This window comes from Mustelus asterias, chromosome X (genome assembly GCF_964213995.1).
Source record: "Mustelus asterias chromosome X, sMusAst1.hap1.1, whole genome shotgun sequence".
Taxonomy (NCBI): domain Eukaryota; kingdom Metazoa; phylum Chordata; class Chondrichthyes; order Carcharhiniformes; family Triakidae; genus Mustelus; species Mustelus asterias.
This window is the reverse complement of record NC_135834.1, coordinates 13,823,046-13,845,814: the sequence shown is the minus strand read 5'-3', so window position 1 is coordinate 13,845,814 and position 22,769 is coordinate 13,823,046. Positions and strand designations below refer to the sequence as shown.

Below are 22,769 nucleotides of genomic sequence, written 5' to 3'. Positions count from 1 at the left end.
TTAGGTTGATTGGCTGTGCTAAAAATTGCCCTTAGTGTCCTGAGATGTGTAGGTTAGAGGGATTAGTGGGTAAATATGTAGGGATATGGGGGTAGGGCCTGGGTGGGATTGTGGTCGGTGCAGACTCGATGGGCCGAATGGCCTCTTTCTGTACTGTAGGGATTCTATGATGATTGAAGACCATGCTGACAGAGCAGTCCTTTGCACAACCTGCTTTCTTCTCCAGTACTCCTGTGTCACTGAGGCCTGCTGCATTCACATCAGATGATGCTTGGTGATGGGGTGGAGGAACAGTGAATGGGGACATCACAGAGGTCAGAAAACTTGTTTGGTGATGGAATTGTGTTAGAGGTGGTTGGAGGCAGAGGCTGGCAACATAGGCAGTGAGGACAATGGTGACTTTGTTTTTTTTTAAACCAGTTATTTGCATTACTGCAGTTTTAAATAAAATAAAATGAGGTATATAACATTATTAAAAATCAGACTCATTTGTAGATTTTATCTGCTGGAATGTCTTCCAAGGATTTAAACCACCTGGAAAAGGGAAATAAAACATGTCTATTAAAACAGTTGTTAGTAGGGAAACATACTTACATTCTGCTGTTTGTCAATTGCCACTTTAAGCCTCGCTTCAATGGAATTGGAGGGTTAACCCTCAAGAAAGTAGACCAAGATTCTCCCAACATTAAAATTGGAGCTTACAGCGCAAGATTTCAGACAAAAGTGATTCTGGTTCACAATGGAAATCGAGAGAGGTTGATGGGCCCAAATGCAAACCTCGCATGAGCTATCTATAGGTCCTGCGAGGTCAAATTCTTTAGCAAAATGAGACGGAATTCTCCCATTTTGAGACCAAGTGTCATGGCAGAGGCAGGAACTTGGGAGTGTTTCCCACTGTGGCGACCAGTGGGAAAAACACACCAAATCTTCCAGACCCAAACTCATTCCAGTCGTATTCAGTGTCTGAGCAGGTATAATGCTGTGTAGCCTGCCATCCTATCTGGGCGCCCATTGAAAAAGGTGCCCAACATCACTTATCCACCACTGAAGGAAGGAAGGTAGACCACCTGAAAATGAAGATAGATCTCTGGGAGCACTCAGTGATCCAGGAGGGTCCATCTTCTGGGCTGAGGTTGGAAGATGGACCCACATCAGGACACTTAATCTGGAAGGTCCATCTGCAGGTGCTCCCCCGACCTACTGCTGTGGTGTTCCAGTATCCAGGGCTGTGGGTGGCCTCCATCCTGAACTCCAGAGGCAGTCCCAGACATTGTTCAGATGAGACCTGACATTTGTCATGTTGTTCCAGATGTGTTTCACACCGACATCCTTTCCTGACAGCATTGCGGAGAATCTGCATCCATTAACGGGACACAAATGAGGTTCACGCTATCCTCTGGCGGGTTTTCTGACCCGCCATGGCGGGCATTAGTGAAAGATGCCGATGTAAAATCACGCTGCCGTGAAACCCATTTCTGGCCCTCCCGCCATATTGTCCCAATGGCGAGGGTTTAGGAGAATTCTGCTCAGGGCTTACTCACACACTTAATTTACATAACCAGACATTCGAGTCAAGATTTTTTTTCCCCAAATGTGGTTCACGCAGCTTGGAATGCATCCTGCAGTGACGTCCCGGGACTGAGGCGATTGACCATTAATCTCTTTCAGAGAGCCTATGACAAACACTACAGAAAAATTTTGTTCTGTGTTGTAACCATCCTATGATTCGATTTCAACAATTCAGTCTCCACCAATAAATGATTAGGACATCTTCCAAGACAGGGAATCCACCGAGATACTGTTCTAACTGGACATTTAACCATCAGCCTATAATTCAAAATTATTTCTGTAGCCAACTCAATTTTAGGAGGACAGAAACTGTAATTCTAATGCCAGATGATTATTCCACTATTCGAGTGAATGTACTACAAAAATTTCATTCGTCCAACGTGATACTTTACAGACATCTGTAGCCTTTATCAGTAAGGGGAGATTATAATTCAGGAGACATTTACCTATGGAATAATAACTACACTTTTAGAAGTAGTTCATAAGCTGCAAAAGACTTGGGGCACCTTGAGAATCTGAATATATCTTCTCCTTTCAAAGTGTTGAGATACAGTGCATCACCAATTTAAATGAAATAGAACACTATGAATTTCTAGTGTAAAAGTGTTACATTTATCCAGTTTACTAAATGCTCCTGTGACAAGTCGATTTTGAAGTTCAATCAGAAATCTAACATGCCTGGAAATCCACCCAGGATCTTGCTCAAGAATCTCCAAAAACAGTAAGAAATCCACACAAGTCATTTTTATTTGCTATATACAGATTATCCACTCTTAAAGGACAACAGTATAAAAAAGGTTCACAAAACGTAGACTAGAACTAAGTGGTTAGAACTATCAGGAAAGATTGAACAGGTTGGGGCTCTTTTCTCTTGAAAAGACTGAGGTGACCCAATAGCGGCCTTTAAAATTACAAAGGGGTTTCAACAGGGTAGAACGTAACGATGTTTCCACTTGTGGGGAGACCATCAGTAGGAGAGTCACTAGTGAACCCAATGGAGAATTCAGGGGAAATGTCTTTATCCAGAGTGATGAGAACTTGGAACTCACTACCACAGGGAGCGGTCATAGTGAATAGTATAGATGCATTTAAGTAGAAAAGCTGAATAAACATGAGGGAGAGACTAAGAGACGGATATGTTGATGGGGTGAGATGAAAAGGGGAGGAAAGAGGCTTGTTGCGCCAAAGTGACCTGTTTCTGTGCGTTCCATGTAATTCTACTCCACTTGGCATTAGTTGAATTGAATGCAAAGCAGAAGGAGCCAAGGCTTGGGGACTGCCTCCCACTTGTGCTGCTAGGTACTGTTGGCATTTAGACAGCTAAAATGCAGCTGTCTAGCACAAAGAACTGTGTAGCTGTATGTTGCCGATCCAGTTAGAGTTATTAGCCAACTGGAAAGAATGCTAGCCCACAGTGATGTCTGCGGCACAAGTTACTTGAAAAGATCTCAATGAGCCAAGTTGGCTAATCAATCATTAACAGTGCGCTGAAGTGATATGACCTGTCTGGCTCAGGCATCAAGTTAAGGAGCGTGTCATCCCGCTTTCAATCTCCTGTAAACAATTCCAAAGAGAAGATTCTTTCTCCCACAGTGATAAATACAGGGTGTAGCTCACGAGGTGGATAGCATGCAACTGAAACTCTTCTTTGGCACAAAAGTCCAAAAACATGTGGATAGTAACATGCTCCTGAAAATAGCCTGGCTACATCTCACATCCCAGGAGATGGCAATCGCATAAACTGGAGAGACAGAGAAAGTGCTCGACTCTGCAACCCAAAGTAGGCACCAAAAGTTGAATACATCAGCTTCTTGGTAATGCCTTTCAGCGCAGTTATCCCAAACCATCTCATCAGCTTTATGACAGATGTATCTGCGATGGGAGAAAAGATGCATTAAAACCTGTGATGTGCTAGGCAATTCAATGTACAGTTGCGCATCAAGGTAACAGTCGGTCCTCATTTATAGTTGCTTTTCTCAAAATTACAGTTAAGCAATTTTCCCATTAAAGCCAATGTAAAAGTTATGGTTAGGTCCTAGAGAACCTCTCTCATCATTATACCGTGAGTTGAAATACTTTACATTGTTAAATTCCAATATTGGTAAATGAAATAACTTTCAAAGTAATATTTTTAAATAAGAAAGAAATGATAACTTTCTGCTCGCTACTGATCCTGCTTCCCAAACCTCCCGCTCACCACACATTCCACTATCTGAGCTTCCCGGATGCTGCCGACTTGGACTTGCAGCATCTCTTGCTCCCCAACCCACCTACTTGCTTTCCACCCTCTGATTTGTGATCTCTGCCACTTCCTGACTCGCTCTCTCACCGAAGTTCCCACCCCCCTGCTCGTTACTTCCGTCTCTTGAACCCACGTTGGTCCAGATCCAATTCGAAACTCCGGGGTTGAGAGAGTTTGGTTAAGTGTGATGCGAATGTGCCAAGCTGGGACTGTGATAATAGATTTTTTTTTTTTTTTTTAATTGCTCCAGTTCGCCTCTTCCCTCTCCTGGACCCTCGCAGTGCTCGAGGGCTTGGAAAGGAGCGGAGAGAGGCAGGAGGAATAGCTTTGACTCAAGTCTTTGACTCAAATCATTAACACAAAATGATGGCACTAGGATCCCGGGGACATAACTGCAGGGGCCTGTTGGAAATGTGTGCAGCAGACAGCGATATTGCGCAAAGGTAAATCATTCCTGGCCTCACATACATTTAAAAAACATTGATTATAACAGCCCCAGCTCAGCACTTGTCACGGTCAGGACCCACAGTTTCACAACACTGGAGCTCTGGCTTTGATTGGTTCTGGACTTCAGACTTAACGGGAACGCAGGTTCAGGAGAGGGAAGTGGGAGATTTGACGACAATCTTCAGCAGGAGGGTGAGGCAGGGAGCAGCAGAGGCCACAAGTGGGAGGATCGACAGAATGAGGGTGGGTTAGGGAGTGGGAGGCCGATCCAACATGGCGCCAATTGGGTCATGCGGTCCTACATCAGAATGGCGGTTAATGACTTTAAATTGAATATCGCAACAGTTAAACAAGAATACCGGCCCCATTAATTGACTGATGTTAAAGCGAGACAAAATGGGGACTTGCTCTGCTTGAAAAGCCCTGGTCTAAAATGTCAAAGTGCAAAAGAGAAGTATTTTTGCCCCCCCCAAAGATGTTTTGGTTTTAATAGAATTTGCAAGTATCAATTAAGACAAAAGACCTACAACCGACATAACACTTACAATTGCTTACAAACATAAGCAGTGCGATTTCTTGCAGCAAATAATTTTTTGCATTCTTTTCAAAATGACCTACCACATACGGGCTTTGCGCAGGATACTTGCAATGGAGTGCATTGTCCTTCACAGGGGCTCGCATTGCCATGCTAGGTTTGCCACAGAAGAAGTTGCTGAAAGTATTCTCGTCATCAAGAGTCGATGGGGCATTCCGCAGTGCCATACCATCGTTATTACCTACACCAAGAAAATCCAGACAATAAAATAAAACCCACAGCCATGGTCTCTTTACAGCTTCCAATCTAAACAATGTTTTCAGTTTGTAATAATTTCAAAGTTGATAAAAATGTTCTATAGGGAAAATACCTGGATTTGGGTTAGACGGCTTATAATTTTGGATATTCGTTTTCATAGATACCGTATGTGCCAGGCTGAGTTTGCCATTGATAACATTAAAAGCATTAATTCCAACATTCGATAGGATGCTCTGTAGAGCCATTGGATTACTCAGAAAATCTTCATCACTATTGCCTACAATTGTACAGAAAAATAGTTATTTTAGATCCTTCCTGATGGAAACACTACACACAATTTTACATAGCCTTAAAAATGTAGTATACAAGCACTACACCACACCGTAATTCAAGAGGCTCAAAAGAATATCAAATTAAACTTATTGCCTACATATATTCTGCAATAATTTTACAATGAAGTTATGCAAACTGGAATTCTCCCAAAGGGACAAAAATGTGTTTCTAGCTATTTTATATTCATAGAATCCCTATGGTGCAGAAGGAGACCATTCGGCCCATCGAATCTGCACCAACAACAATCCTACCCAAGCCCTATCCTTGTAAACCTACGTAATCCCCCTGACACGGAGAGAAAATCCCACACAGACCTGTTTGCCGTAACCCCAAGTATTTATCCTGCTAATCCCCCTAACCTACACATCTTGGGACACTAAGGGGCAATTTAGCATGGCTAATCCCCCTAACCTACACATCTTGGGACACTAAGGGGCAATTTAGCATGGCTAATCCACCTAACCTGCACATCTTTGAACTGTTGGGGGAAAATCAGAGCACCCGGGAGGAAACCCACACAGACACGGAGAACTTGCAAACTCTACACAGTGACCAGAGGCCGGAATTGAACCCGGGTCCCTGGCGCTGTGAGGCAGCAGTGCTAACCACTGTGCCACCATGCCGCTCAATATTATGTACATCTTTTAAAAATGTATTTACGGGATGTGGGCATCACTGGCAAGGCCAGAATTTATTGCCCATCTCTAATAGCCCTTGAGAAAGCGGTGGTGAGCTGCCTTTTTGAACATTCAAATACCATGGGGAAAAAGTGAAATTTATCTTATACGCGCATAGAGCTACATCACTTGAGGGTCTACCAAAGAGGATTGTTTCATCCAAACTAGTTTGAGTCTTTACACATTGGTCAAATTATTTTCCACTTCTGGGAATAATGGGAGGACACAATGGACATTTCACCTATTCTCCATACGGTGATTAAGGATTCATTGTTAGCCAAGACATGATACCCCGCACTTGGCAGTGAATTGGCAAATATTTATTCACAAGCCTGCAGATGGAAACTGCCATCCACCCGTGAACAATGAGAAAGTCCAGGCTAACATGGCGTTCCATCTTTGTGAAAATTTGAGCCTACGGACCACTTGACTTGTATTTCACAAATTTGTTTGCGCCACTTTTCAAGAATATCTATCACAGGAGCAGAAGTCACATGATGCCAAACAAAGCTGCAGGGCATGGCACGCAGGTAGTGAACAAGATGCCGCAATTTTACTAGCAAGTCCACCTTAGGCAAACCAGTTCTAAATCTCAGCTATTGCACCTGGAGGGAGGTGCACCAATTAAACATTTTTTGCAGTCTCAGCATTCAGCTTTGATTATCATTCATGATAATCTCTTTTTGGAATGTTGATTGAGGGATAAATATTGGTCAGGGTAGAGGAGAACTCCCTTGCTGTTCTTTGAAATAGTGCCATGGGCTCTTTGTCCACGTGAGAGAACAGACAGGGACTTAACATCTCACCAGAAGATGGCACTCCATCAGTACAGTATTCCCTGAGTGATTCCCTGCACTGGAGTATCAGCCTAGACTTTGTGCTCAAGTCTCTGGAGTGGGACTTGCACCTACAACCATCCGACTCGAGAAGCGGGAATGCTACTCAATGAGCTTCAGCTAACGTCATACCCACACAAAGGATGTGTGCTTTGTAGCAATAACAGGGACCAATGGACCTGTGGCGGCTTCACTGAGATCTGCTGCAGACTCCAAGCAGTGGTCAGAGACCAATGGGTGCTTCCACTTCAGTAGGAACAGACTGTAGCTCTGCTGACAGTAAATACCTTGTACCCTGCAGACTGCCTTCCGAATTATCCTTGTGATCCTGCCCTCGGATTTCTCCCAAGAGAAGCGGTGTTCAGAAAGAGTAGGCTGGATCCAGTTCACTGGACTCCATCGTAATAAAATAGAATGTGCACCGATTCTTGTGAAATTTACACTTCTGCAGGAAAGGTTGCACTTATTTGGAAATTATTTTCCCCACTCAGGTGAAGATTACTGACATGGTCACATCAGGCTGAGTTCTTGGCATGGTGTAGGATGAGAAGGGAATGTTCCTTTATTTGAAGGCGGAGGAGGAGCCGATGGAGGCAGCACTGATGCTAAAGACAGACTGTGTTACATAGAAAATTTCAGTGATGAGATGTGGTCGGATGGCCTTTGTGGTAAATGCTGCCCAATTCTCCTCTACTCCATCCTGTGTCGCTCTTCAAAATATCTGTACCTGAAGCACCCTCACTGTGGAAAGGAGGGTGAAAATTTCCTGGTGGTCTCATCCTAACAGAAGTCCAGATGAATTCTTGGTTTAACCTATCACAAGTGCTTTGAGTGTGTAAGAGCAGGAAGCTGGGTGCTGCAGTGTCAATGGCCCTCATTTTAATGCAGTAGTGTCTCATATTTAGCTGTCTGAAAGAGTGATATTTTATAATGTGCCGTGCATCAATTTTAATTGAAAATATATTTAAAAATAAACTTACCTGGACAATTCAGCTAGGCACTACATTGGCATGGTGCGAGGTTTGATCAGTTATCAGCTTTGCCGCTTTGTGCACCGCCCTATTCCCACTGAGTGACCCATGACCCAACCCAGCATGGCCCAAATTGCCTGACCCGAAATCCAGCAAGATCCAAAATCTGGTATGACCCTGGTCCCAAGGTTGCTGGTTTGCTATACCTGTATAGGAAAACTAGGTCAACTGGGGCTGGCAGATCACAGGAAGGGCCAAAATAACCCATGGAAATTAGCATGTGGGGGAAAAAGATCAAGTGCGAGGCTGAAACTCAAACAGCATCTACCCTTTTATTTTGCCACAAAACCTTGCCCCAATTATGCACTGAAATCTGGGCAAAATGGCATGGAAGTTCTCCACTAAATCTTTTACTATCTGAATTTCTTCACTCACTGTACAAGCGGTTTTATCATGTTCTCTTTGGTTAGTCATCTGTGCAAAACATGCCAATTACATCTTGAAATCGAAGATTTCAAGTGGACATCCCAAACCTATTGTATTTGTCTTGGGGGCATTTTACTCTTTACTTGAAACACAAAGGTTTGTAGAGAAGGAGTCAAGTTTTAGACAATTGCCAACTCTTCAAGATCCCAAGACTATGGACTGAAAGATTTGAAATGGGATACACCTTCTGACAATTGAAGTCAATCTTTGACCTGAATTTGAAATGTAGTGTTAACACCCCCTCTATTTTGATCTCGATTATTCTAATTTACATCCTACAATTTTACAATCTCGCTCCATCTTTCCATTTACCACAAGAATGGATCTTCTGCTTAAACTCACCATTAACCTTGAACCATTTTCCCTTTTCTCCTGCAGAACAGAAAGAGAAAACTGCCACACCTTCAGCCCAGTAAGGGAATAAAACTGAATTACCAGAAAGGAGTTCTGCTTTTGCTGAAGGCAGCTGCAAGGTAACGTCATGTCACTCATTTACTAAAGTGGGATCACAGGCATAGGGACAGGGTAAAGATTCCACAGTTCTTCTCTCCGCATTCCCAACAATCACATATTTTGGTAACACTAACAGAGACAAGCAATCCACACATTTCAGTCAAACTAGGCTTGGATTTGGTACATTTGGGCCAATTCGGTGTATTGGCTCACATGGATACTTTCACCCATCCAAAACAGAACCCTGATCGCACATGCCCCGAAATGCATTCTACCCTCTTCAAGATTTCATCAAAGGATTTATTCCAAGCACCTGCATTAATGTTTTCATTCCGTAGCATCTCTGTTTTTGACTTTTCTGGTGGCAAAGGCAGTTTGATCTCAGGTGCTGAATTCTGGATGTAGGAACTCTTAGTTTTACTTGGAGTTGCATTTGTCTGCCAAGGAGCAAAGCTGGAGACAGATAAGAATAGTCAAACTATATTATTACCATAAGCACTAAACCAGAAGATAGATCAGAAATTCAAGATCATTGAATGCTATTGATAACTTGGACTCAATCCTGTTAAAAGTACTTTTCATGCAATAACTAGGGAAGATTAGCACAATATAAGTTTGTAGTACAAATTCAGAATATCAGTGTTGAACACCATCTTATGCTCACAGCTTAAAAGATTTTATATATAGATCACCTCTTTCCCAATAATTTACATAATAAAAGAATAAAGGACCCCATTCTCCAACTATTGGTCAGGAACAGGCTACCTGCTCAGACTCGCTTGTAAAAATAAAGGAAATTAATTGAAAATCTTTCAAGTAATGTTTCAGTCAATAAGGAAAAAATGCTGGACTTGGAGGCAAATAGTACAGGCTGTTAAACAGGCACATCGACCATGATTAACCTCCAAAACTTTCTACAGCGGATGACAGTCCCGCTTTGTATTTTCACAAAACAATATTGCTCTAATAGCTTGTGAATTGAACATAAGAACATAAGAAATAGGAGCAGGAGTAGGCCATCTAGCCCCTCGAGCCTGCCCCGCCATTCAATAAGATCATGGCTGATCTGAAGTGGATCAGTTCCACTTACCCGCCTGATCCCTATATTCCCTTACCGATCAGGAATCCATCTATCCGTGATTTAAACATATTCAACGAGGTAGCCTCCACCACTTCAGTGGGCAGAGAATTCCAGAGATTCACCACCCTCTGAGAGAAGAAGTTCCTCCTCAACTCTGTCCTAAACTGACCCCCCTTTATTTTGAGGCTGTGCCCTCTAGTTCTAGTTTCCTTTCTAAGTGGAAAGAATCTCTCCATCTCTACCCTATCCAGCCCCTTCATTATCTTATAGGTCTCTACAAGATCCCCCCTCAGCCTTCTAAATTCCAACGAATACAAACCCAATCTGCTCAGTCTCTCCTCATAGGTCAACACCCCTCATCTCTGGTATCAACCTGGTGAACCTTCTCTGCACTCCCTCCAAGGCCAATATACCCTTCCGCAAATAAGGGGACCAATACTGCACACAGTATTCCAGCTGCGGCCTCACCAATGCCCTGTACAGATCAGCAAGACATCTCTGCTTTTATATTCTATCCCCCTTGCGATATAGGCCAACATCCCATTTGCCTTCTTGATCACCTGCAGACTGGGTTTTTGCATCTCATGCACAAGGACTCCCAGGTCCCTCTGCACAGCAGCATGTTGTAATTTCTTTCCATTTAGATAATAATCCAGTTTGCTATTATTTCTTCCAAAGTGAATAACCTCGCATTTGTTAACATTATACTCCATCTGCCAGATCCTTGCCCACTCACTCAGCCTGTCCAAATCTCTCTGCAGACCTTCTACACCCTCCACACGATTCACTTTTCCACTTATCTTTGTGTCGTCTGCAAACTTTGTTACCCTTCACTCAGTCCCCTCCTCCAGATCGTCTATATAAATGGTAAATAGTTGAGGCCCCAGTACCGATCCCTGCGGCACGCCACTAGTTACCATCTGCCAACCAGAAAAGCACCCATTTATTCCGACTCTCTGCTTCCTGTCGGATAGCCAATCCCAAATCCATGCTAACACCCTACCCCCAACTCCGTGACCCCCAATCTTCTTCAGCAACCTTTTGTGAGGCACCTTATCAAACGCCTTTTGGAAATCCAAAAACACCGCATCCACCAGTTCCCCTCCGTCAACCGCACTAGTCACATCTTCATAAAAATCCAACAAGTTCGTCAAGCACGACTTTCCCCTCACGAATCCATGCTGCATCTGCTTAATCGAACCATTCTTATCCAGATGGCCTGCTATTTCTTCTTTAATGATGGATTCCAGCATTTTCCCAACTACAGACGTTAAGCTAACCGGCCTGTAGTTACCCACCTTTTGTCGATTTCCTTTTTTAAACAGCGGCGTAACATTAGCCGTTTTCCAATCCGCCGGCACTACCCCAGAATCCAACGAATTTTGATAAATAACCACTAACGCATCCGCTATTACCTCTGACATTTTATTTCTTGTTAACCACATTTCAGCCAGCCTGTGCAGTGAGTAGAATTAGCCATAGTCCCCAAAGAACCATAGGAACCTCTCTGTTAGAGAGAGGCAAGTGGTTATATAGCTTAAGAGGCAGCATTTCACATCAAGCGTGGAGGCTGCCCTTAATGAAATACTACAGCTGGCCCGGGGATTGAGTCCATGCCATTGGTGTCATCCTGCACCACACTCTAACCATCTAGCGACCCCCACAGGGAGTAGAAATATCTGGAAGAACAGTATGTCACAGTGCAACATTCCAGTTATTTCATCACCAACCAGCCTTGTACATCATTTTACACATTAACCTCACTTAAAATAGTCAGCATCCAAAATAGTATTTTTTGAAACTCTGATCAGTTATTCAACATTGGCTTGGCTAAAGGACTGGTCCAGGAGGGAGGGCTTCATTTTCCTAGATCAATGGGAAGTTTTCAGGAGAGGATGGCACCTGTACAAGAAGGACGGGTCACAACTAAGTTGGAAGGGCACGAATATCCTGGCTGGGAGTTTTGCTAGTGCAGTTCGGGGGGGGTTTAAACTAGTATGGCAGGGGGGAGGGGATCAAAATATTAGGTCTACAAGTGTAGAGGCTGGGGACGAGCTTGGGGCTGGGACAAGGCTGGCAAAGAAGAAGAGCACTCTGGGGGAGGATGACCTCACTGGGCCTGGAGGTCTGGAGTGCTTATACTTCAATGCAAGGAGCGTAGCAGGTAAGACAGATGAACTTAGGGCCTTAATGCTCACGAGGAATTTGGATGTGGTTGCGGTGACAGAGACTTGGTTGAAAGAGGGGCAGGACTGGCAGCTGAATATTCCGGCGTACAAGTGTTTTAGGCGAGACAGAGGAGGGGTCAAAAGAGGTGGGGGAGTAGCAGTATTAGTTGGAGAGCATATTACAGCGGTGCAGAGGGAGGACAATTCAGAGGGGTCGTGTAACGAGTCACTCTGGGTGGAGCTTAGAAACAGGAAGGGCGCAGTCACTATGTTGGGGGTGTACTACAGGCCCCCCAACAGCCCAAGGGAAGTGGAAGAATGGATATGTCAGGAGATACTGGATAGGTGCAGGAAAAATAGGGTTGTTGTAGTGGGAGACTTCAATTTCCCTGGTATAGACTGGAAATCGCTGAGAGCAGGGACTCTGAATGGGGAGGAATTTGTAAAATGCGTACAGGAGGGTTCTTTGGAACAATATGTAGATAGCCCGACTAGAGAGGGGGCTATACTGGACCTCGTACTGGGGAATGAGCCCAGTCAGGTCTTCAAAGTTTCGGTAGGGGAACATGTGGCAAATAGTGACCACAATTCTGTTAGCTTTAGGATAGTGATGGAAAAGGATGAGTGGTGTCCCAAGGGTAAGGTGTTGGATTGGGGGAAGGCTAACTTTAGTGGGATTAGGCAGAAATTGGCAGCTCTTGATTGGGAGAGGCTGTTTGAGGGTAAATCCACATCTGGCATGTGGGAGTCTTTTAAGGAACAGTTGTTAGGGCTACAGGACAGGCATGTGCCTGTTAAAAAGGATAGGATTCGAGAACCGTGGATAACCAGGGAAATTGAGGGACTGGTCAAAAAGAAAAGAGAGGCGTATGGTAGGTCCAGGCAGCTAAAAACGGAGGGAGCTCTGGAGGAGTACAAAGAAAGTAGGAAAGAACTCAAACGGGGAATTAGAAGAGCAAAAAGGGGTCACGAAATGTTCTTGGCAGACAGCATTAAGGAGAATCCCAAGGCATTTTATTCATACGTTAGGAACAAAAGGGTTGTCAGGGAAAAAAAATCGGACCTCTCAGGGACAAAAGTGGGGAATTATGCTTGGAGCCCAAAGAAGTAGGGGAGATCCTAAGTGAATACTTTGCGTCGGTATTCACAAAGGAGAGGGATGTGTTGACTGGGAGTGTCTCGGAGGGGAGTGTTGAACCGTTGGAGAAAATTTCCATTACAAAGGAGGAAGTGTTAGGTTTGTTAGAGAATTTAAAGACTGACAAATCCCCAGGGCCTGATGGAATCTATCCAAGGCTGCTCAGGGAGATGAGAGATGAAATCGCTGGGCCTCTGACGCAAATCTTTGTCTCGTCACTGGACACAGGTGAGGTCCCAGAGGATTGGAGGATAGCTAATGTGGTCCCGTTATTTAAGAAGGGTAGGAAGGATAACCCGGGTAATTATAGGCCGGTGAGCTTGACGTCCGTGGTGGGGAAGTTGTTGGAGAAGATTCTTAGAGATAGGATGTATGCGCATTTAGAAAGGAATAAACTCATTAACGATAGTCAGCATGGTTTTGTGAGAGGGAGGTCATGCCTCACTAACCTGGTGGAGTTTTTTGAAGAAGTGACCAAAATGGTTGACGAGGGAAGGGCCGTGGATGTCGTCTATATGGACTTTAGTAAAGCGTTTGACAAAGTCCCTCATGGTAGGCTGGTGAAAAAGGTTGGATCTCATGGGATAAAGGGGGAGGTGGCTAGATGGGTGGAGAACTGGCTTGGTCACAGAAGACAGAGGGTGGTAGTGGAAGGGTCTTTTTCCGGCTGGAGGCCTGTGACTAGTGGTGTTCCGCAGGGCTCTGTATTGGGACCTCTGCTGTCTGTGATTTATATAAATGATCTGGAAGAAGGTGTAACTGGGGTGATCAGTAAGTTTGCGGACGACACAAAATTGGCAGGACTTGCAGATAGTGAGGAGCATTGTCAGAAGCTACAGAAGGATATAGATAGGCTGGAAATTTGGGCAAAGAAATGGCAGATGGAGTTCAATCCTGATAAATGCGAAGTGATGCATTTTGGTAGAAATAATGTAGGGAGGAGCTATATGATAAATGGCAGAACCATAAAGGGTGTAGATATGCAGAGGGACCTGGGTGTGCAAGTCCACAGATCCTTGAAAGTGACGTCACAGGTGGAGAAGGTGGTGAAGAAGGCATATGGCATGCTTGCCTTTATAGGACGGGGCATAGAGTATAAAAGTTGGGGTCTGATGTTGCAGATGTATAGAACGTTGGTTCGGCCGCATCTGGAATACTGGTCACCACACTACCAGAAGGACGTGGAGGCTTTGGAGAGAGTACAGAGGAGGTTTACCAGGATGTTACCTGGTATGGAGGGGCTTAGTTATGAGGAGAGATTGGGTAAACTGGGGTTGTTCTCCCTGGAAAGACGGAGGATGAGGGGAGACTTAATAGAGGTGTATAAAATTATGAAAGGCATAGATAGGGTGAACGGTGGGAAGCTTTTCCCCAGGTCGGTGGTGACGTTCACGAGGGGTCATAGGTTCAAGGTGAAGGGGGGGGGGGGGAAGGTTTAACACAGATATCAGACGGACATATTTTACACAGAGGGTGGTGGGGGCCTGGAATGCGCTGCCAGGCAAGGTGGTGGAGGCAGACACACTGGGAACGTTTAAGACTTATCTAGACAGCCATATGAACGGAGTGGGAATGGAGGGATACAAATAGAATGGTCTAGTTTGGACCAGGGAGCGGCGTGGGCTTGGAGGGCCGAAGGGCCTGTTCCTGTGCTGTATTGTTCTTTGTTCTATTATATATATTCATTTATGTTTGATTTACTTTACCAGCCCTTTTCCTTTCTTCACAAATGGGAAAGGAATTATTTTGTGCTTACTAAGTTTCTTTGTTGACTGCCTCACTCTGGTCAAGTTTCAGGGATGCAATGCTAGGACCCAAGTCTCTGCATTCTTGGTGAGCTGCTGGCCTGCTGCCATGGTTTTGGATTGGTTTTGATTCAATTGCAGCCTGATCTGTAGCTGCCATTGGACACTGGGCATGAACTGGATAATTTTCCTCTGATTCAGTTGACTCTTTCTTGGTTACCACTTGTACATTTTGATCTGTGCTCACGAGCGGAGTTGACTTGGATCCTCTGGATGTTGCAAAGTTGAATGGAACTGGCTGGGTACAGGCCTTTTTGGCAGTTGCCTGTTTCTAAAATGATATAAAAGAGTATTAAAGATGTGATCAACTGCCTTTGAAATAAAAACATTCAAATTAAAACATGACAAAGATACTGGCAACACTAATGTACTAAATTCAGTGGGGTTTAATCAGAGATGAACGATACAATTTGTCAATTTCAAACTCAGTCAGGTCGTGTTAAGCAATTAAAACTGGGGAGGAATTTCTCATTGTGAATGGACAGTGATATTTTCTGAAATAGTCTCAAAATCTAGAAAACAAAAACGTGGTTTGGACTAGCAGAGTAATTCAAGAAAACAGCTTTGAATGCTGGGGCAGGGCATCTTGTTGCAAAAGTTCTGAAATGTGTTGAACTAGCTACATGGCAATATAGAGTCTAAAAGTAAAATCAAAAAATCTCTTAAGTATTTTGTTTAGGAATATTTTTTCCAAAAACAGACATGCTGCCAAAGCTTTTCAACTTGCAATCATCAGGCTAAATGCAAGAATGCCAAATTTCAAATGATCACAACAATAATATTCAAGTTCTGTACTGCCAAACGACTGTTTGAATCATTTCTCATTTGTACAAAATTCAACCTCATAACAATAAATACAAGCTAGCTCCACGTCAACTTGTCACTGTATAACACACTGCAAGTTTTTAAAGTTACCTGGAAAGCATGGGGTGCAGCAATTTACAAAACAATAGAAAGATCCTAAATTATATCCCTTGTCATCTTTGCTCAGCTAGATATTCTAGCTATGATAGTGATAGGCGTGTACATTCCTTCTCCATGTCTGAGGGCTGAAGGAGGAGGAAGAGACATGATAGGGCTCCCACTCCTGCTAGAAAGTGTGCGTTCAGGTTTCAAGACTGGGACAGAATTAGCTAGGACTGATTTTCCCTCCGCGTGTTCAAACAACTTCCGACCCCACACTTAAATGGCTACCTCATTGAGTGATCAGAAGGATATTGGCAGCCATGGAACCTCCAACTATCATGAACCAACACCTAGAGGATAGAATTGGGGAAAGGGAGGCTTTTCCTGACTGCATGACACAAGTCATAAGTGTGACCAATGCACTGGATTTTTACAATTCTCTTCTGATCATAACAGAAAAAGCAACTGGTCGGAGAGGGAGATTAAATGTTACAACTGGTTTTGTTAATGATTAAATTCCCTCGAGATCTTTACAAGTTGCAACTATACATGACCAAAATTCATTCACACTGCTTCCATGTCTCTTGGTTACCCAACTAGAAAAAAATCTAAACATTTGCCTCATAGATGTTTTGAGATTAGTACTTTCACAGTTTTACTTTGAATTGAAGCTAAAATTTAGCACTTAATCTCAGGATATGGTGTTCAATAAACTAATGGGTACTTTAGAAAATCTTGCCGGTTAAGAGAGCTACATTAAATTTTAGAAGCCAGCACCTCAAGTTCAATTTCTGCTGATGTTTGGCCTGTGAAATCAAATTACATGGTTTGAAATTCAGTAACACTGCTTTTATTTATGGAGGCTGAGTAACTTAGTTGGTTAAAAAAATACAAAGAGACTTGCATTTATACCACACTTTTCATGACCACCAAACATCTCAAAGTGCTTTACAGCCAATGAAGTATTTTTTGAAGTGTAGTCACTGTTGTAACGCAGAAAACACGGCAGATAATTTGCCCTCGGAATCTGTTTTAGTGATGGTGATCGAGGGTTAACTGCTGGCTAGGACACCAGGGTAACTCCGCTGCTGTTCTTTGAATAGTGCCATCCAAACTGTCAGATAGGGGCCTTGGTTTTAACATCTCATCCACCAGTGCAATTCTTCCTCAGTACTGCACTGGAAAGTCAGCCTTGATTTTGAACTTGAATCCACAACTTTGTAATTCACAGGCAAATGTGCTACCCTGAGGCACAGTTGACAGACTATTCACCTTTGATCTAGCCTGGCTTGGAGATGAACATCCACCTAAAGTGGTATTGAGGTTTGAGGCAATGTACACCTAGCTCCCATTGGATATGGACTGGAGCATCCATGTCCATTGTTATAGAACTTTTATGCTCCAGTCCATATCCAATCTCACTAAACAGTCAAAACTGGAAGGACTGGGGTCTGAAATTCACATTGGTGTATAAGCGGCACTTCCTCTGGCCTTGGAGTGCACAAATCACAACATATTAAAACCAAAGTGGAATTACAGTTATCATTCCCAGCTGCGAGAGCCCTTACTTTGAGCACACAATGAAAAATAGGTACAGAATACATTTCTCAGGACAACATGTAGTAAAATAAACTATGATCATTGCTGGTTTGGTCACATGGATCAATTTCAGAACAGCCAGTGCCAAAGAAAAGCTTGCTGAAACAATCCAATCATGCTTCTTTGGGGTAGTTTTCCTAATTTTGCCTTTATGGTGGGGATCTACACTCACCAAGAGTACACTAGGTGACGTACATGTCTGAATTCCCAAACAGTTATTCAGGCAATCAGCAAATGTGGTTCCACACCAGGAACATCAAGTCATAAAATGATCTTTCATTTGTACAAAAAATGAACAGAGTGGAGCACCTGACGGTTGGGATAACATCAATAAATTTTTCAAGTTTTGCTACCATCTAGAAGGACAAGAGCAGCAGATACTTGGGAACACCACCACCCAAGGTCCCCCTCCAAGTCACTCACCATCCTGACTTGGAACTATATCGCCGTTCCTTCACTGATCAAGACGACAGCTCACCACCACCTTCTCAAGGGCAACTAGGAATGGATAATAAATGCTGGTCTAGCCAGTGACCTCCACATCCCATTAACAAAAAAAAGCTACAGAACAGCATAACCAGAACCCCTCATTGAGTGACTGATTGCCAAAAATTCAATGGTCCCTCAGGTTCAGGAGATGATCATGCAAGCTTTTCTCTTGAGCACAATTGGGGAACTAAAGTAAGAATGAATTAATCATTTTCCTTCAAATCATTTTTACAGCACAGAAACAGGGTGTTTGGCCCAACAGGTCTAGGCCAGTATTTATGCTCCACATGAGCCTTCACCAGCTCCTCTTCATCTAACCCTATCAGCATATCCTCTATTCCTTTCTCCCTCATGTGCTTAGCTAGCATATCCTCAAATCCGTCTGCACAATTCGCCTCAAATACCTCTTGTGGCAATGAGTTCCGCATTCTCACCACTCCCTGGATAAATACGTTTTTCTGGAATTCTCCTATCAGATTTATTAGTGATTATATTAAATGACTTCATCTTCTGGTCTCCCTCACATGTAAACAGCTTTCAAACCTTCCCTTTCATTATCTTAAAGGCCTCTATCAACTCACCCCCCCCACCCGATCTTCTCTTTTCTAGAGAAAGCTCCAGCCTGTCTAATCTTCTGTGCAGAAACATCTCCCACTGCCCTGATATTGCGATGCAAACTTTTCCCAATCTCACAATAAAGATCAGCAAGTTCAACAATGCATAGCAATCCCACAAGTCATGGATAACCTTACCTTCTGGAATTTTTGATCCCAATTCTGATGCAACTTTTTGAAGTCTGGAACAGATTTGACTTTGAACTTTTTCACTGGTATAGGCAGTCTACTGCCACTCATAGCAGCTCCTTTCCCTGGCCTCACTGGTCTTAGACAGTTTTCTTTGTTGGCCACAGTTGGTTTCATGGGTCGAGCCTTTTGAGTGAGGCATTCATTTCTACCAAAAAAACCAAATAGTTATTTTGTGTGCCATGTTTTATGGTACATTAACACCGCATACAATATCAAAGCAAAATTACTTTTCTATCAGATAACAATAGTGTACTGAAACTAATCACCATGTGTATATGTATCTATAGCATTCATGGGTGTTTAGTCAACGTGGCTTTTACGGATGCACCATAGACAGCATCCTTTCCAGATGTATCAAAGCTTGCGATGGCTCCTGCTCCGACCAAGACCACATGAAACCACAAAGGGATGTGAACGCAGCCTAGTCCATCACACAAACCAGCCTCCCATCTATTGACTCTGTCTACACATCCTGCTGCCTCGGAAAAGCAGCCAGCATAATCAAGGACCCCACGCACCCCCGGACATTCTCTCTTCCACCTTCTTCCATTGGGAAAAAGATACAAAAGTCTGAGATCACGTACCAACTGACTCAAGAACAGCTTCTTCCCTGCTGCCATCAGACTTTTGAATGGACTTAACTTGCATCAAGTTGATCTTTCTCTACACCCTAGCTCTGACTGTAACACTATATTCTGCACCCTCTCCTTTCCTATATACGTTATGCTTTGTTTGTATAGCGTGCAAGAAACAATACTTCTCACTGTATACCAATACAGGTGACAATAATAAATCAAATCAAATGGTGTTGCACATGTTTTTGCTGGAAGGCCAACAAGAATGTCTTAGGCATTCCATTGGTCTCTTTCCTGGCACTAGATTGGTCAAGACCACATAATGAACTTTAGTTGCCAAATCTAAGGGCAAATCTTAAGGCAGCACGGTAGCACAGTGGTTAGCACTGCTGCTTCACAGCTCCAGGGACCTGGGTTCGATTCCCAGCTTGGGTCACTGTCTGTGTGGAGTTTGCACATTCTCCTCGTGTCGGCGTGGGTTTCCTCCGGGTGCTCCGGTTTCCTCCCACAGTCCAAAGGTGTGTGGGTTAGGTAGATTGGCAATGCTAAAATTGCCCCTTAGTGTCCTGAGATACGTAGGTTAGAGGGGCTAGTGGGTAAAATATGTAGGGACATGGGGGTAGGGCCTGGGTGGGACTGTGGTCGGTGCAGACTCAATGGGCCCAATGGCCTCTTTCCGTACTGTAGGGTTTCTATGATTTCTAAACACCAAGCTGTTCCACTAACTCATTGACCTGAAACATCAATTGTTTCTCTTTCCCCAGATGCTGCCTTACCTGTAAAGTATATTTATTAGTCACAAGGCTTATATTAACACTGAAATGAAGTTACTGTTAATTTCCCGTAGTCACCACACTCCAGTGCCTGTTTGGATCAATGCATCTAACCAGCACATCTTTCGGACTGTGGGAGGAAACCGGAGCACCCGGAGGAAACCCACACAGACACGAGGAGAATGTGCAAACTCCACACAGACAGTGACCCAAGCCGGGAATCAAACCAGAGTCCCTGGCGCTGTGAGAGAGCAGTATTTCCAGCATTTTTTTGTTTTATTTCTCATCTTACAGGCTAGCATTCGTTTCATCTCATCCTCCCTCAGGAAACTCCTGCAAGACAGAATGATAAAATCCCTACAGTGCAGAGGAGGCCATTCAGCCCATCAAGCCTGCATCAACTCTGACAGAAAGTCTTACCCAGGCCCTCTTTCCCCCGCTTTATCCCCTTAACCCCACACATTTAGCACGGCTGATCCATCTAACATATCCATCTTGGGACATAAAGGGCAATTTTATCATGGCCAAGCCACCTAATCTACACATCTTTGGACTGTGGGAGGAAACCCATGCAGACACAGGGAGAACATGCAAACGCCACACAGACAGACACCCACAGGCCAGAATTGAACCCAAATCCCTGGAGCTGTGAAGCAACAGTGCGAACCACCATGCTGGCATGATGCCGAGATTCTGTCAATGCTGCTCTTAGACTTTAAAAGGCACAGGAGCTAGCACCCTGATGGAAGTTCCCTCTACCATTCCTATCAGTACCTCCCTAAATAGTTAAGTTTAACTAAGTCCAAGGTGTATCAATGTGCACAAATCACAGAAATTAAGTTACAATGAAGCAAGAAGGTTAGATTTCGCAGGAAGGAAGGAAGGAAGGAAGGCAGTGTGCTTTCTGTTTAAATGGCCATCTTGGGTGTCAATACTGACGAAGGGTCATCTAGATTCGAACCGTTGGCTCTGTTCTCTCTTCCACAGATGCTGTCAGACCTGCTGAGGTTTTCCTTCTGTTTCTGATGTCAATACTGGATCTGCCCAGATGGGGTTATTTTCCACCATGAGTGATACACAGGGTATAACTGACTCCGGGTTGTTCTGGCCAGGGGCTATGTGAAGATGGAGGTGGCTTACCCACTGCCCTGTCGGCCCCACTGGTTATACTCACCTGGGGGCTGTTGAAGCCGATGCTCCCTTCAGGGTGGCGGCGGCCATTCTCGGTTGTTACAGGTAAGGCCTTTCTCGACGCAACTTCTTCTCCAACTTTATTCCTTCCCGACCGTAGCCCTTCGCTGTGACTCACTCAGGGAGTCTCGGTGCCGCTACCCGGGGCCTGTCTCGGGCCGCTGTCTCGGTGCCTGAACCCGGGCCTGTCTCGGTGCCGCTACCCGCTGTCTCTCTCTCTCTCTCCGCCCGTCGAGTTCATAAAAATATAGTCACGGTGCGATTGGTCCGTTCCTCCGCCGAACCGTCCAATCAGCCGCCGCGGAGCCAAAACATCACCAGGGCAACCGGTGAGATCGCGCCCGTTCTCGCGAGACTTGCTGCCAAAGCTCGAGCCCGCGCCAGCGCGCGCCAGCGGCGCGTGCGTGGATTGAAGCTTTCCCTCAGAAGTGCGCGGCAGAGACGAGGCCTTGCGATGTCCACTGGGGGAATGGCCCATCATTGAATTCCACACCCTTTTCTCTATGTTTTAATTACAGGGTGGATTATTGTTTGTCCCACTTTAATTTCATTGCTCCTTAAAGTCATTCTAGTTGGTACCAGAGAGGTCAGTTGCAGAGAAACCATTTGTAGGCGTGGTCTATAGACCCCCAAATAATAACTCTGAGGTGGGGAGGGCTGTAAACAAGCAAATAATGGATGCGTGCCAAAACGGAACAGCAATAATCATGGGGGATTTTAACCTGCATATTGATTGATTGACTCAAATTGGACGTGGAGGGCTTGAGGAAGAGTTCTTAGAATGATGTCGGGATAGTTTCATTGAACAGTATGTTACAGAACCTACGAGAGAGCGAGTTATCTTAGATCTGGTACTGTGTAATGAGTAAGAAGTCTCACGACACCAGGTTAAAGTCCAACAGGTTTATTTGGTAGCAAATACCATAAGCTTTCGGAGCACTGCTCCTTCGTCAGATGGAGTGGAAATGTGCTCTCAAACAGTGCAAACAGACAAAATCAAGTTGCAGAATACTGATTAGAATGCGAATCCTACAGCCAGCCAGGTCTTGTTTAAAGTCATTGTTTAAAGTCATTGTTTAAGACCTGGCTGGCTGTAGGATTCGCATTCTAATCAGTATTCTGCAACTTGATTTTGTCTGTTTGCACTGTTTGAGAGCACATTTCCACTCCATCTGACGAAGGAGCAGTGCTCCGAAAGCTTATGGTATTTGCTACCAAATAAACTTGTTGGACTTTAACCTGGTGTTGTGAGACTTCTTACTGTGTTCACCCCAGTCCAACACCGGCATCTCCACATCATCACTGTGTAATGAGACAGGTAGAATTAAGGATCTTCTTGTGAGGGATCCTCTTGGGTTGAGTGATCATAATATGGTTGAATTTCTGATGCAGATGGAGGGTGAGAAAGTAGGGTCCCAAACCAGTGTCCTC

At 44.2% G+C, this 22,769-nt stretch overlaps 1 protein-coding gene across 1 annotated transcript in view; it reads right to left on the bottom strand.

Annotated features, from left to right (window-relative positions):
- Nucleotides 1-21,575, bottom strand: part of LOC144481832 (uncharacterized) — a 35,541-nt gene extending 13,966 nt beyond the window's left edge. Inside the window, exons 1-6 of the mRNA XM_078200986.1 lie at nucleotides 21,322-21,575; nucleotides 18,746-18,944; nucleotides 14,951-15,270; nucleotides 9,121-9,260; nucleotides 5,164-5,328; nucleotides 4,877-5,034 (exon numbers count right to left, since the gene is read on the bottom strand). Of these exons, the coding sequence (XP_078057112.1) occupies nucleotides 4,877-5,034; nucleotides 5,164-5,328; nucleotides 9,121-9,260; nucleotides 14,951-15,270; nucleotides 18,746-18,944; nucleotides 21,322-21,368 (1,029 nt within the window). The 5' untranslated portion in view covers nucleotides 21,369-21,575. The remainder of the gene's footprint in view (nucleotides 1-4,876; nucleotides 5,035-5,163; nucleotides 5,329-9,120; nucleotides 9,261-14,950; nucleotides 15,271-18,745; nucleotides 18,945-21,321) is intronic.
- Nucleotides 21,576-22,769: the final 1,194 nt, after the last annotated feature.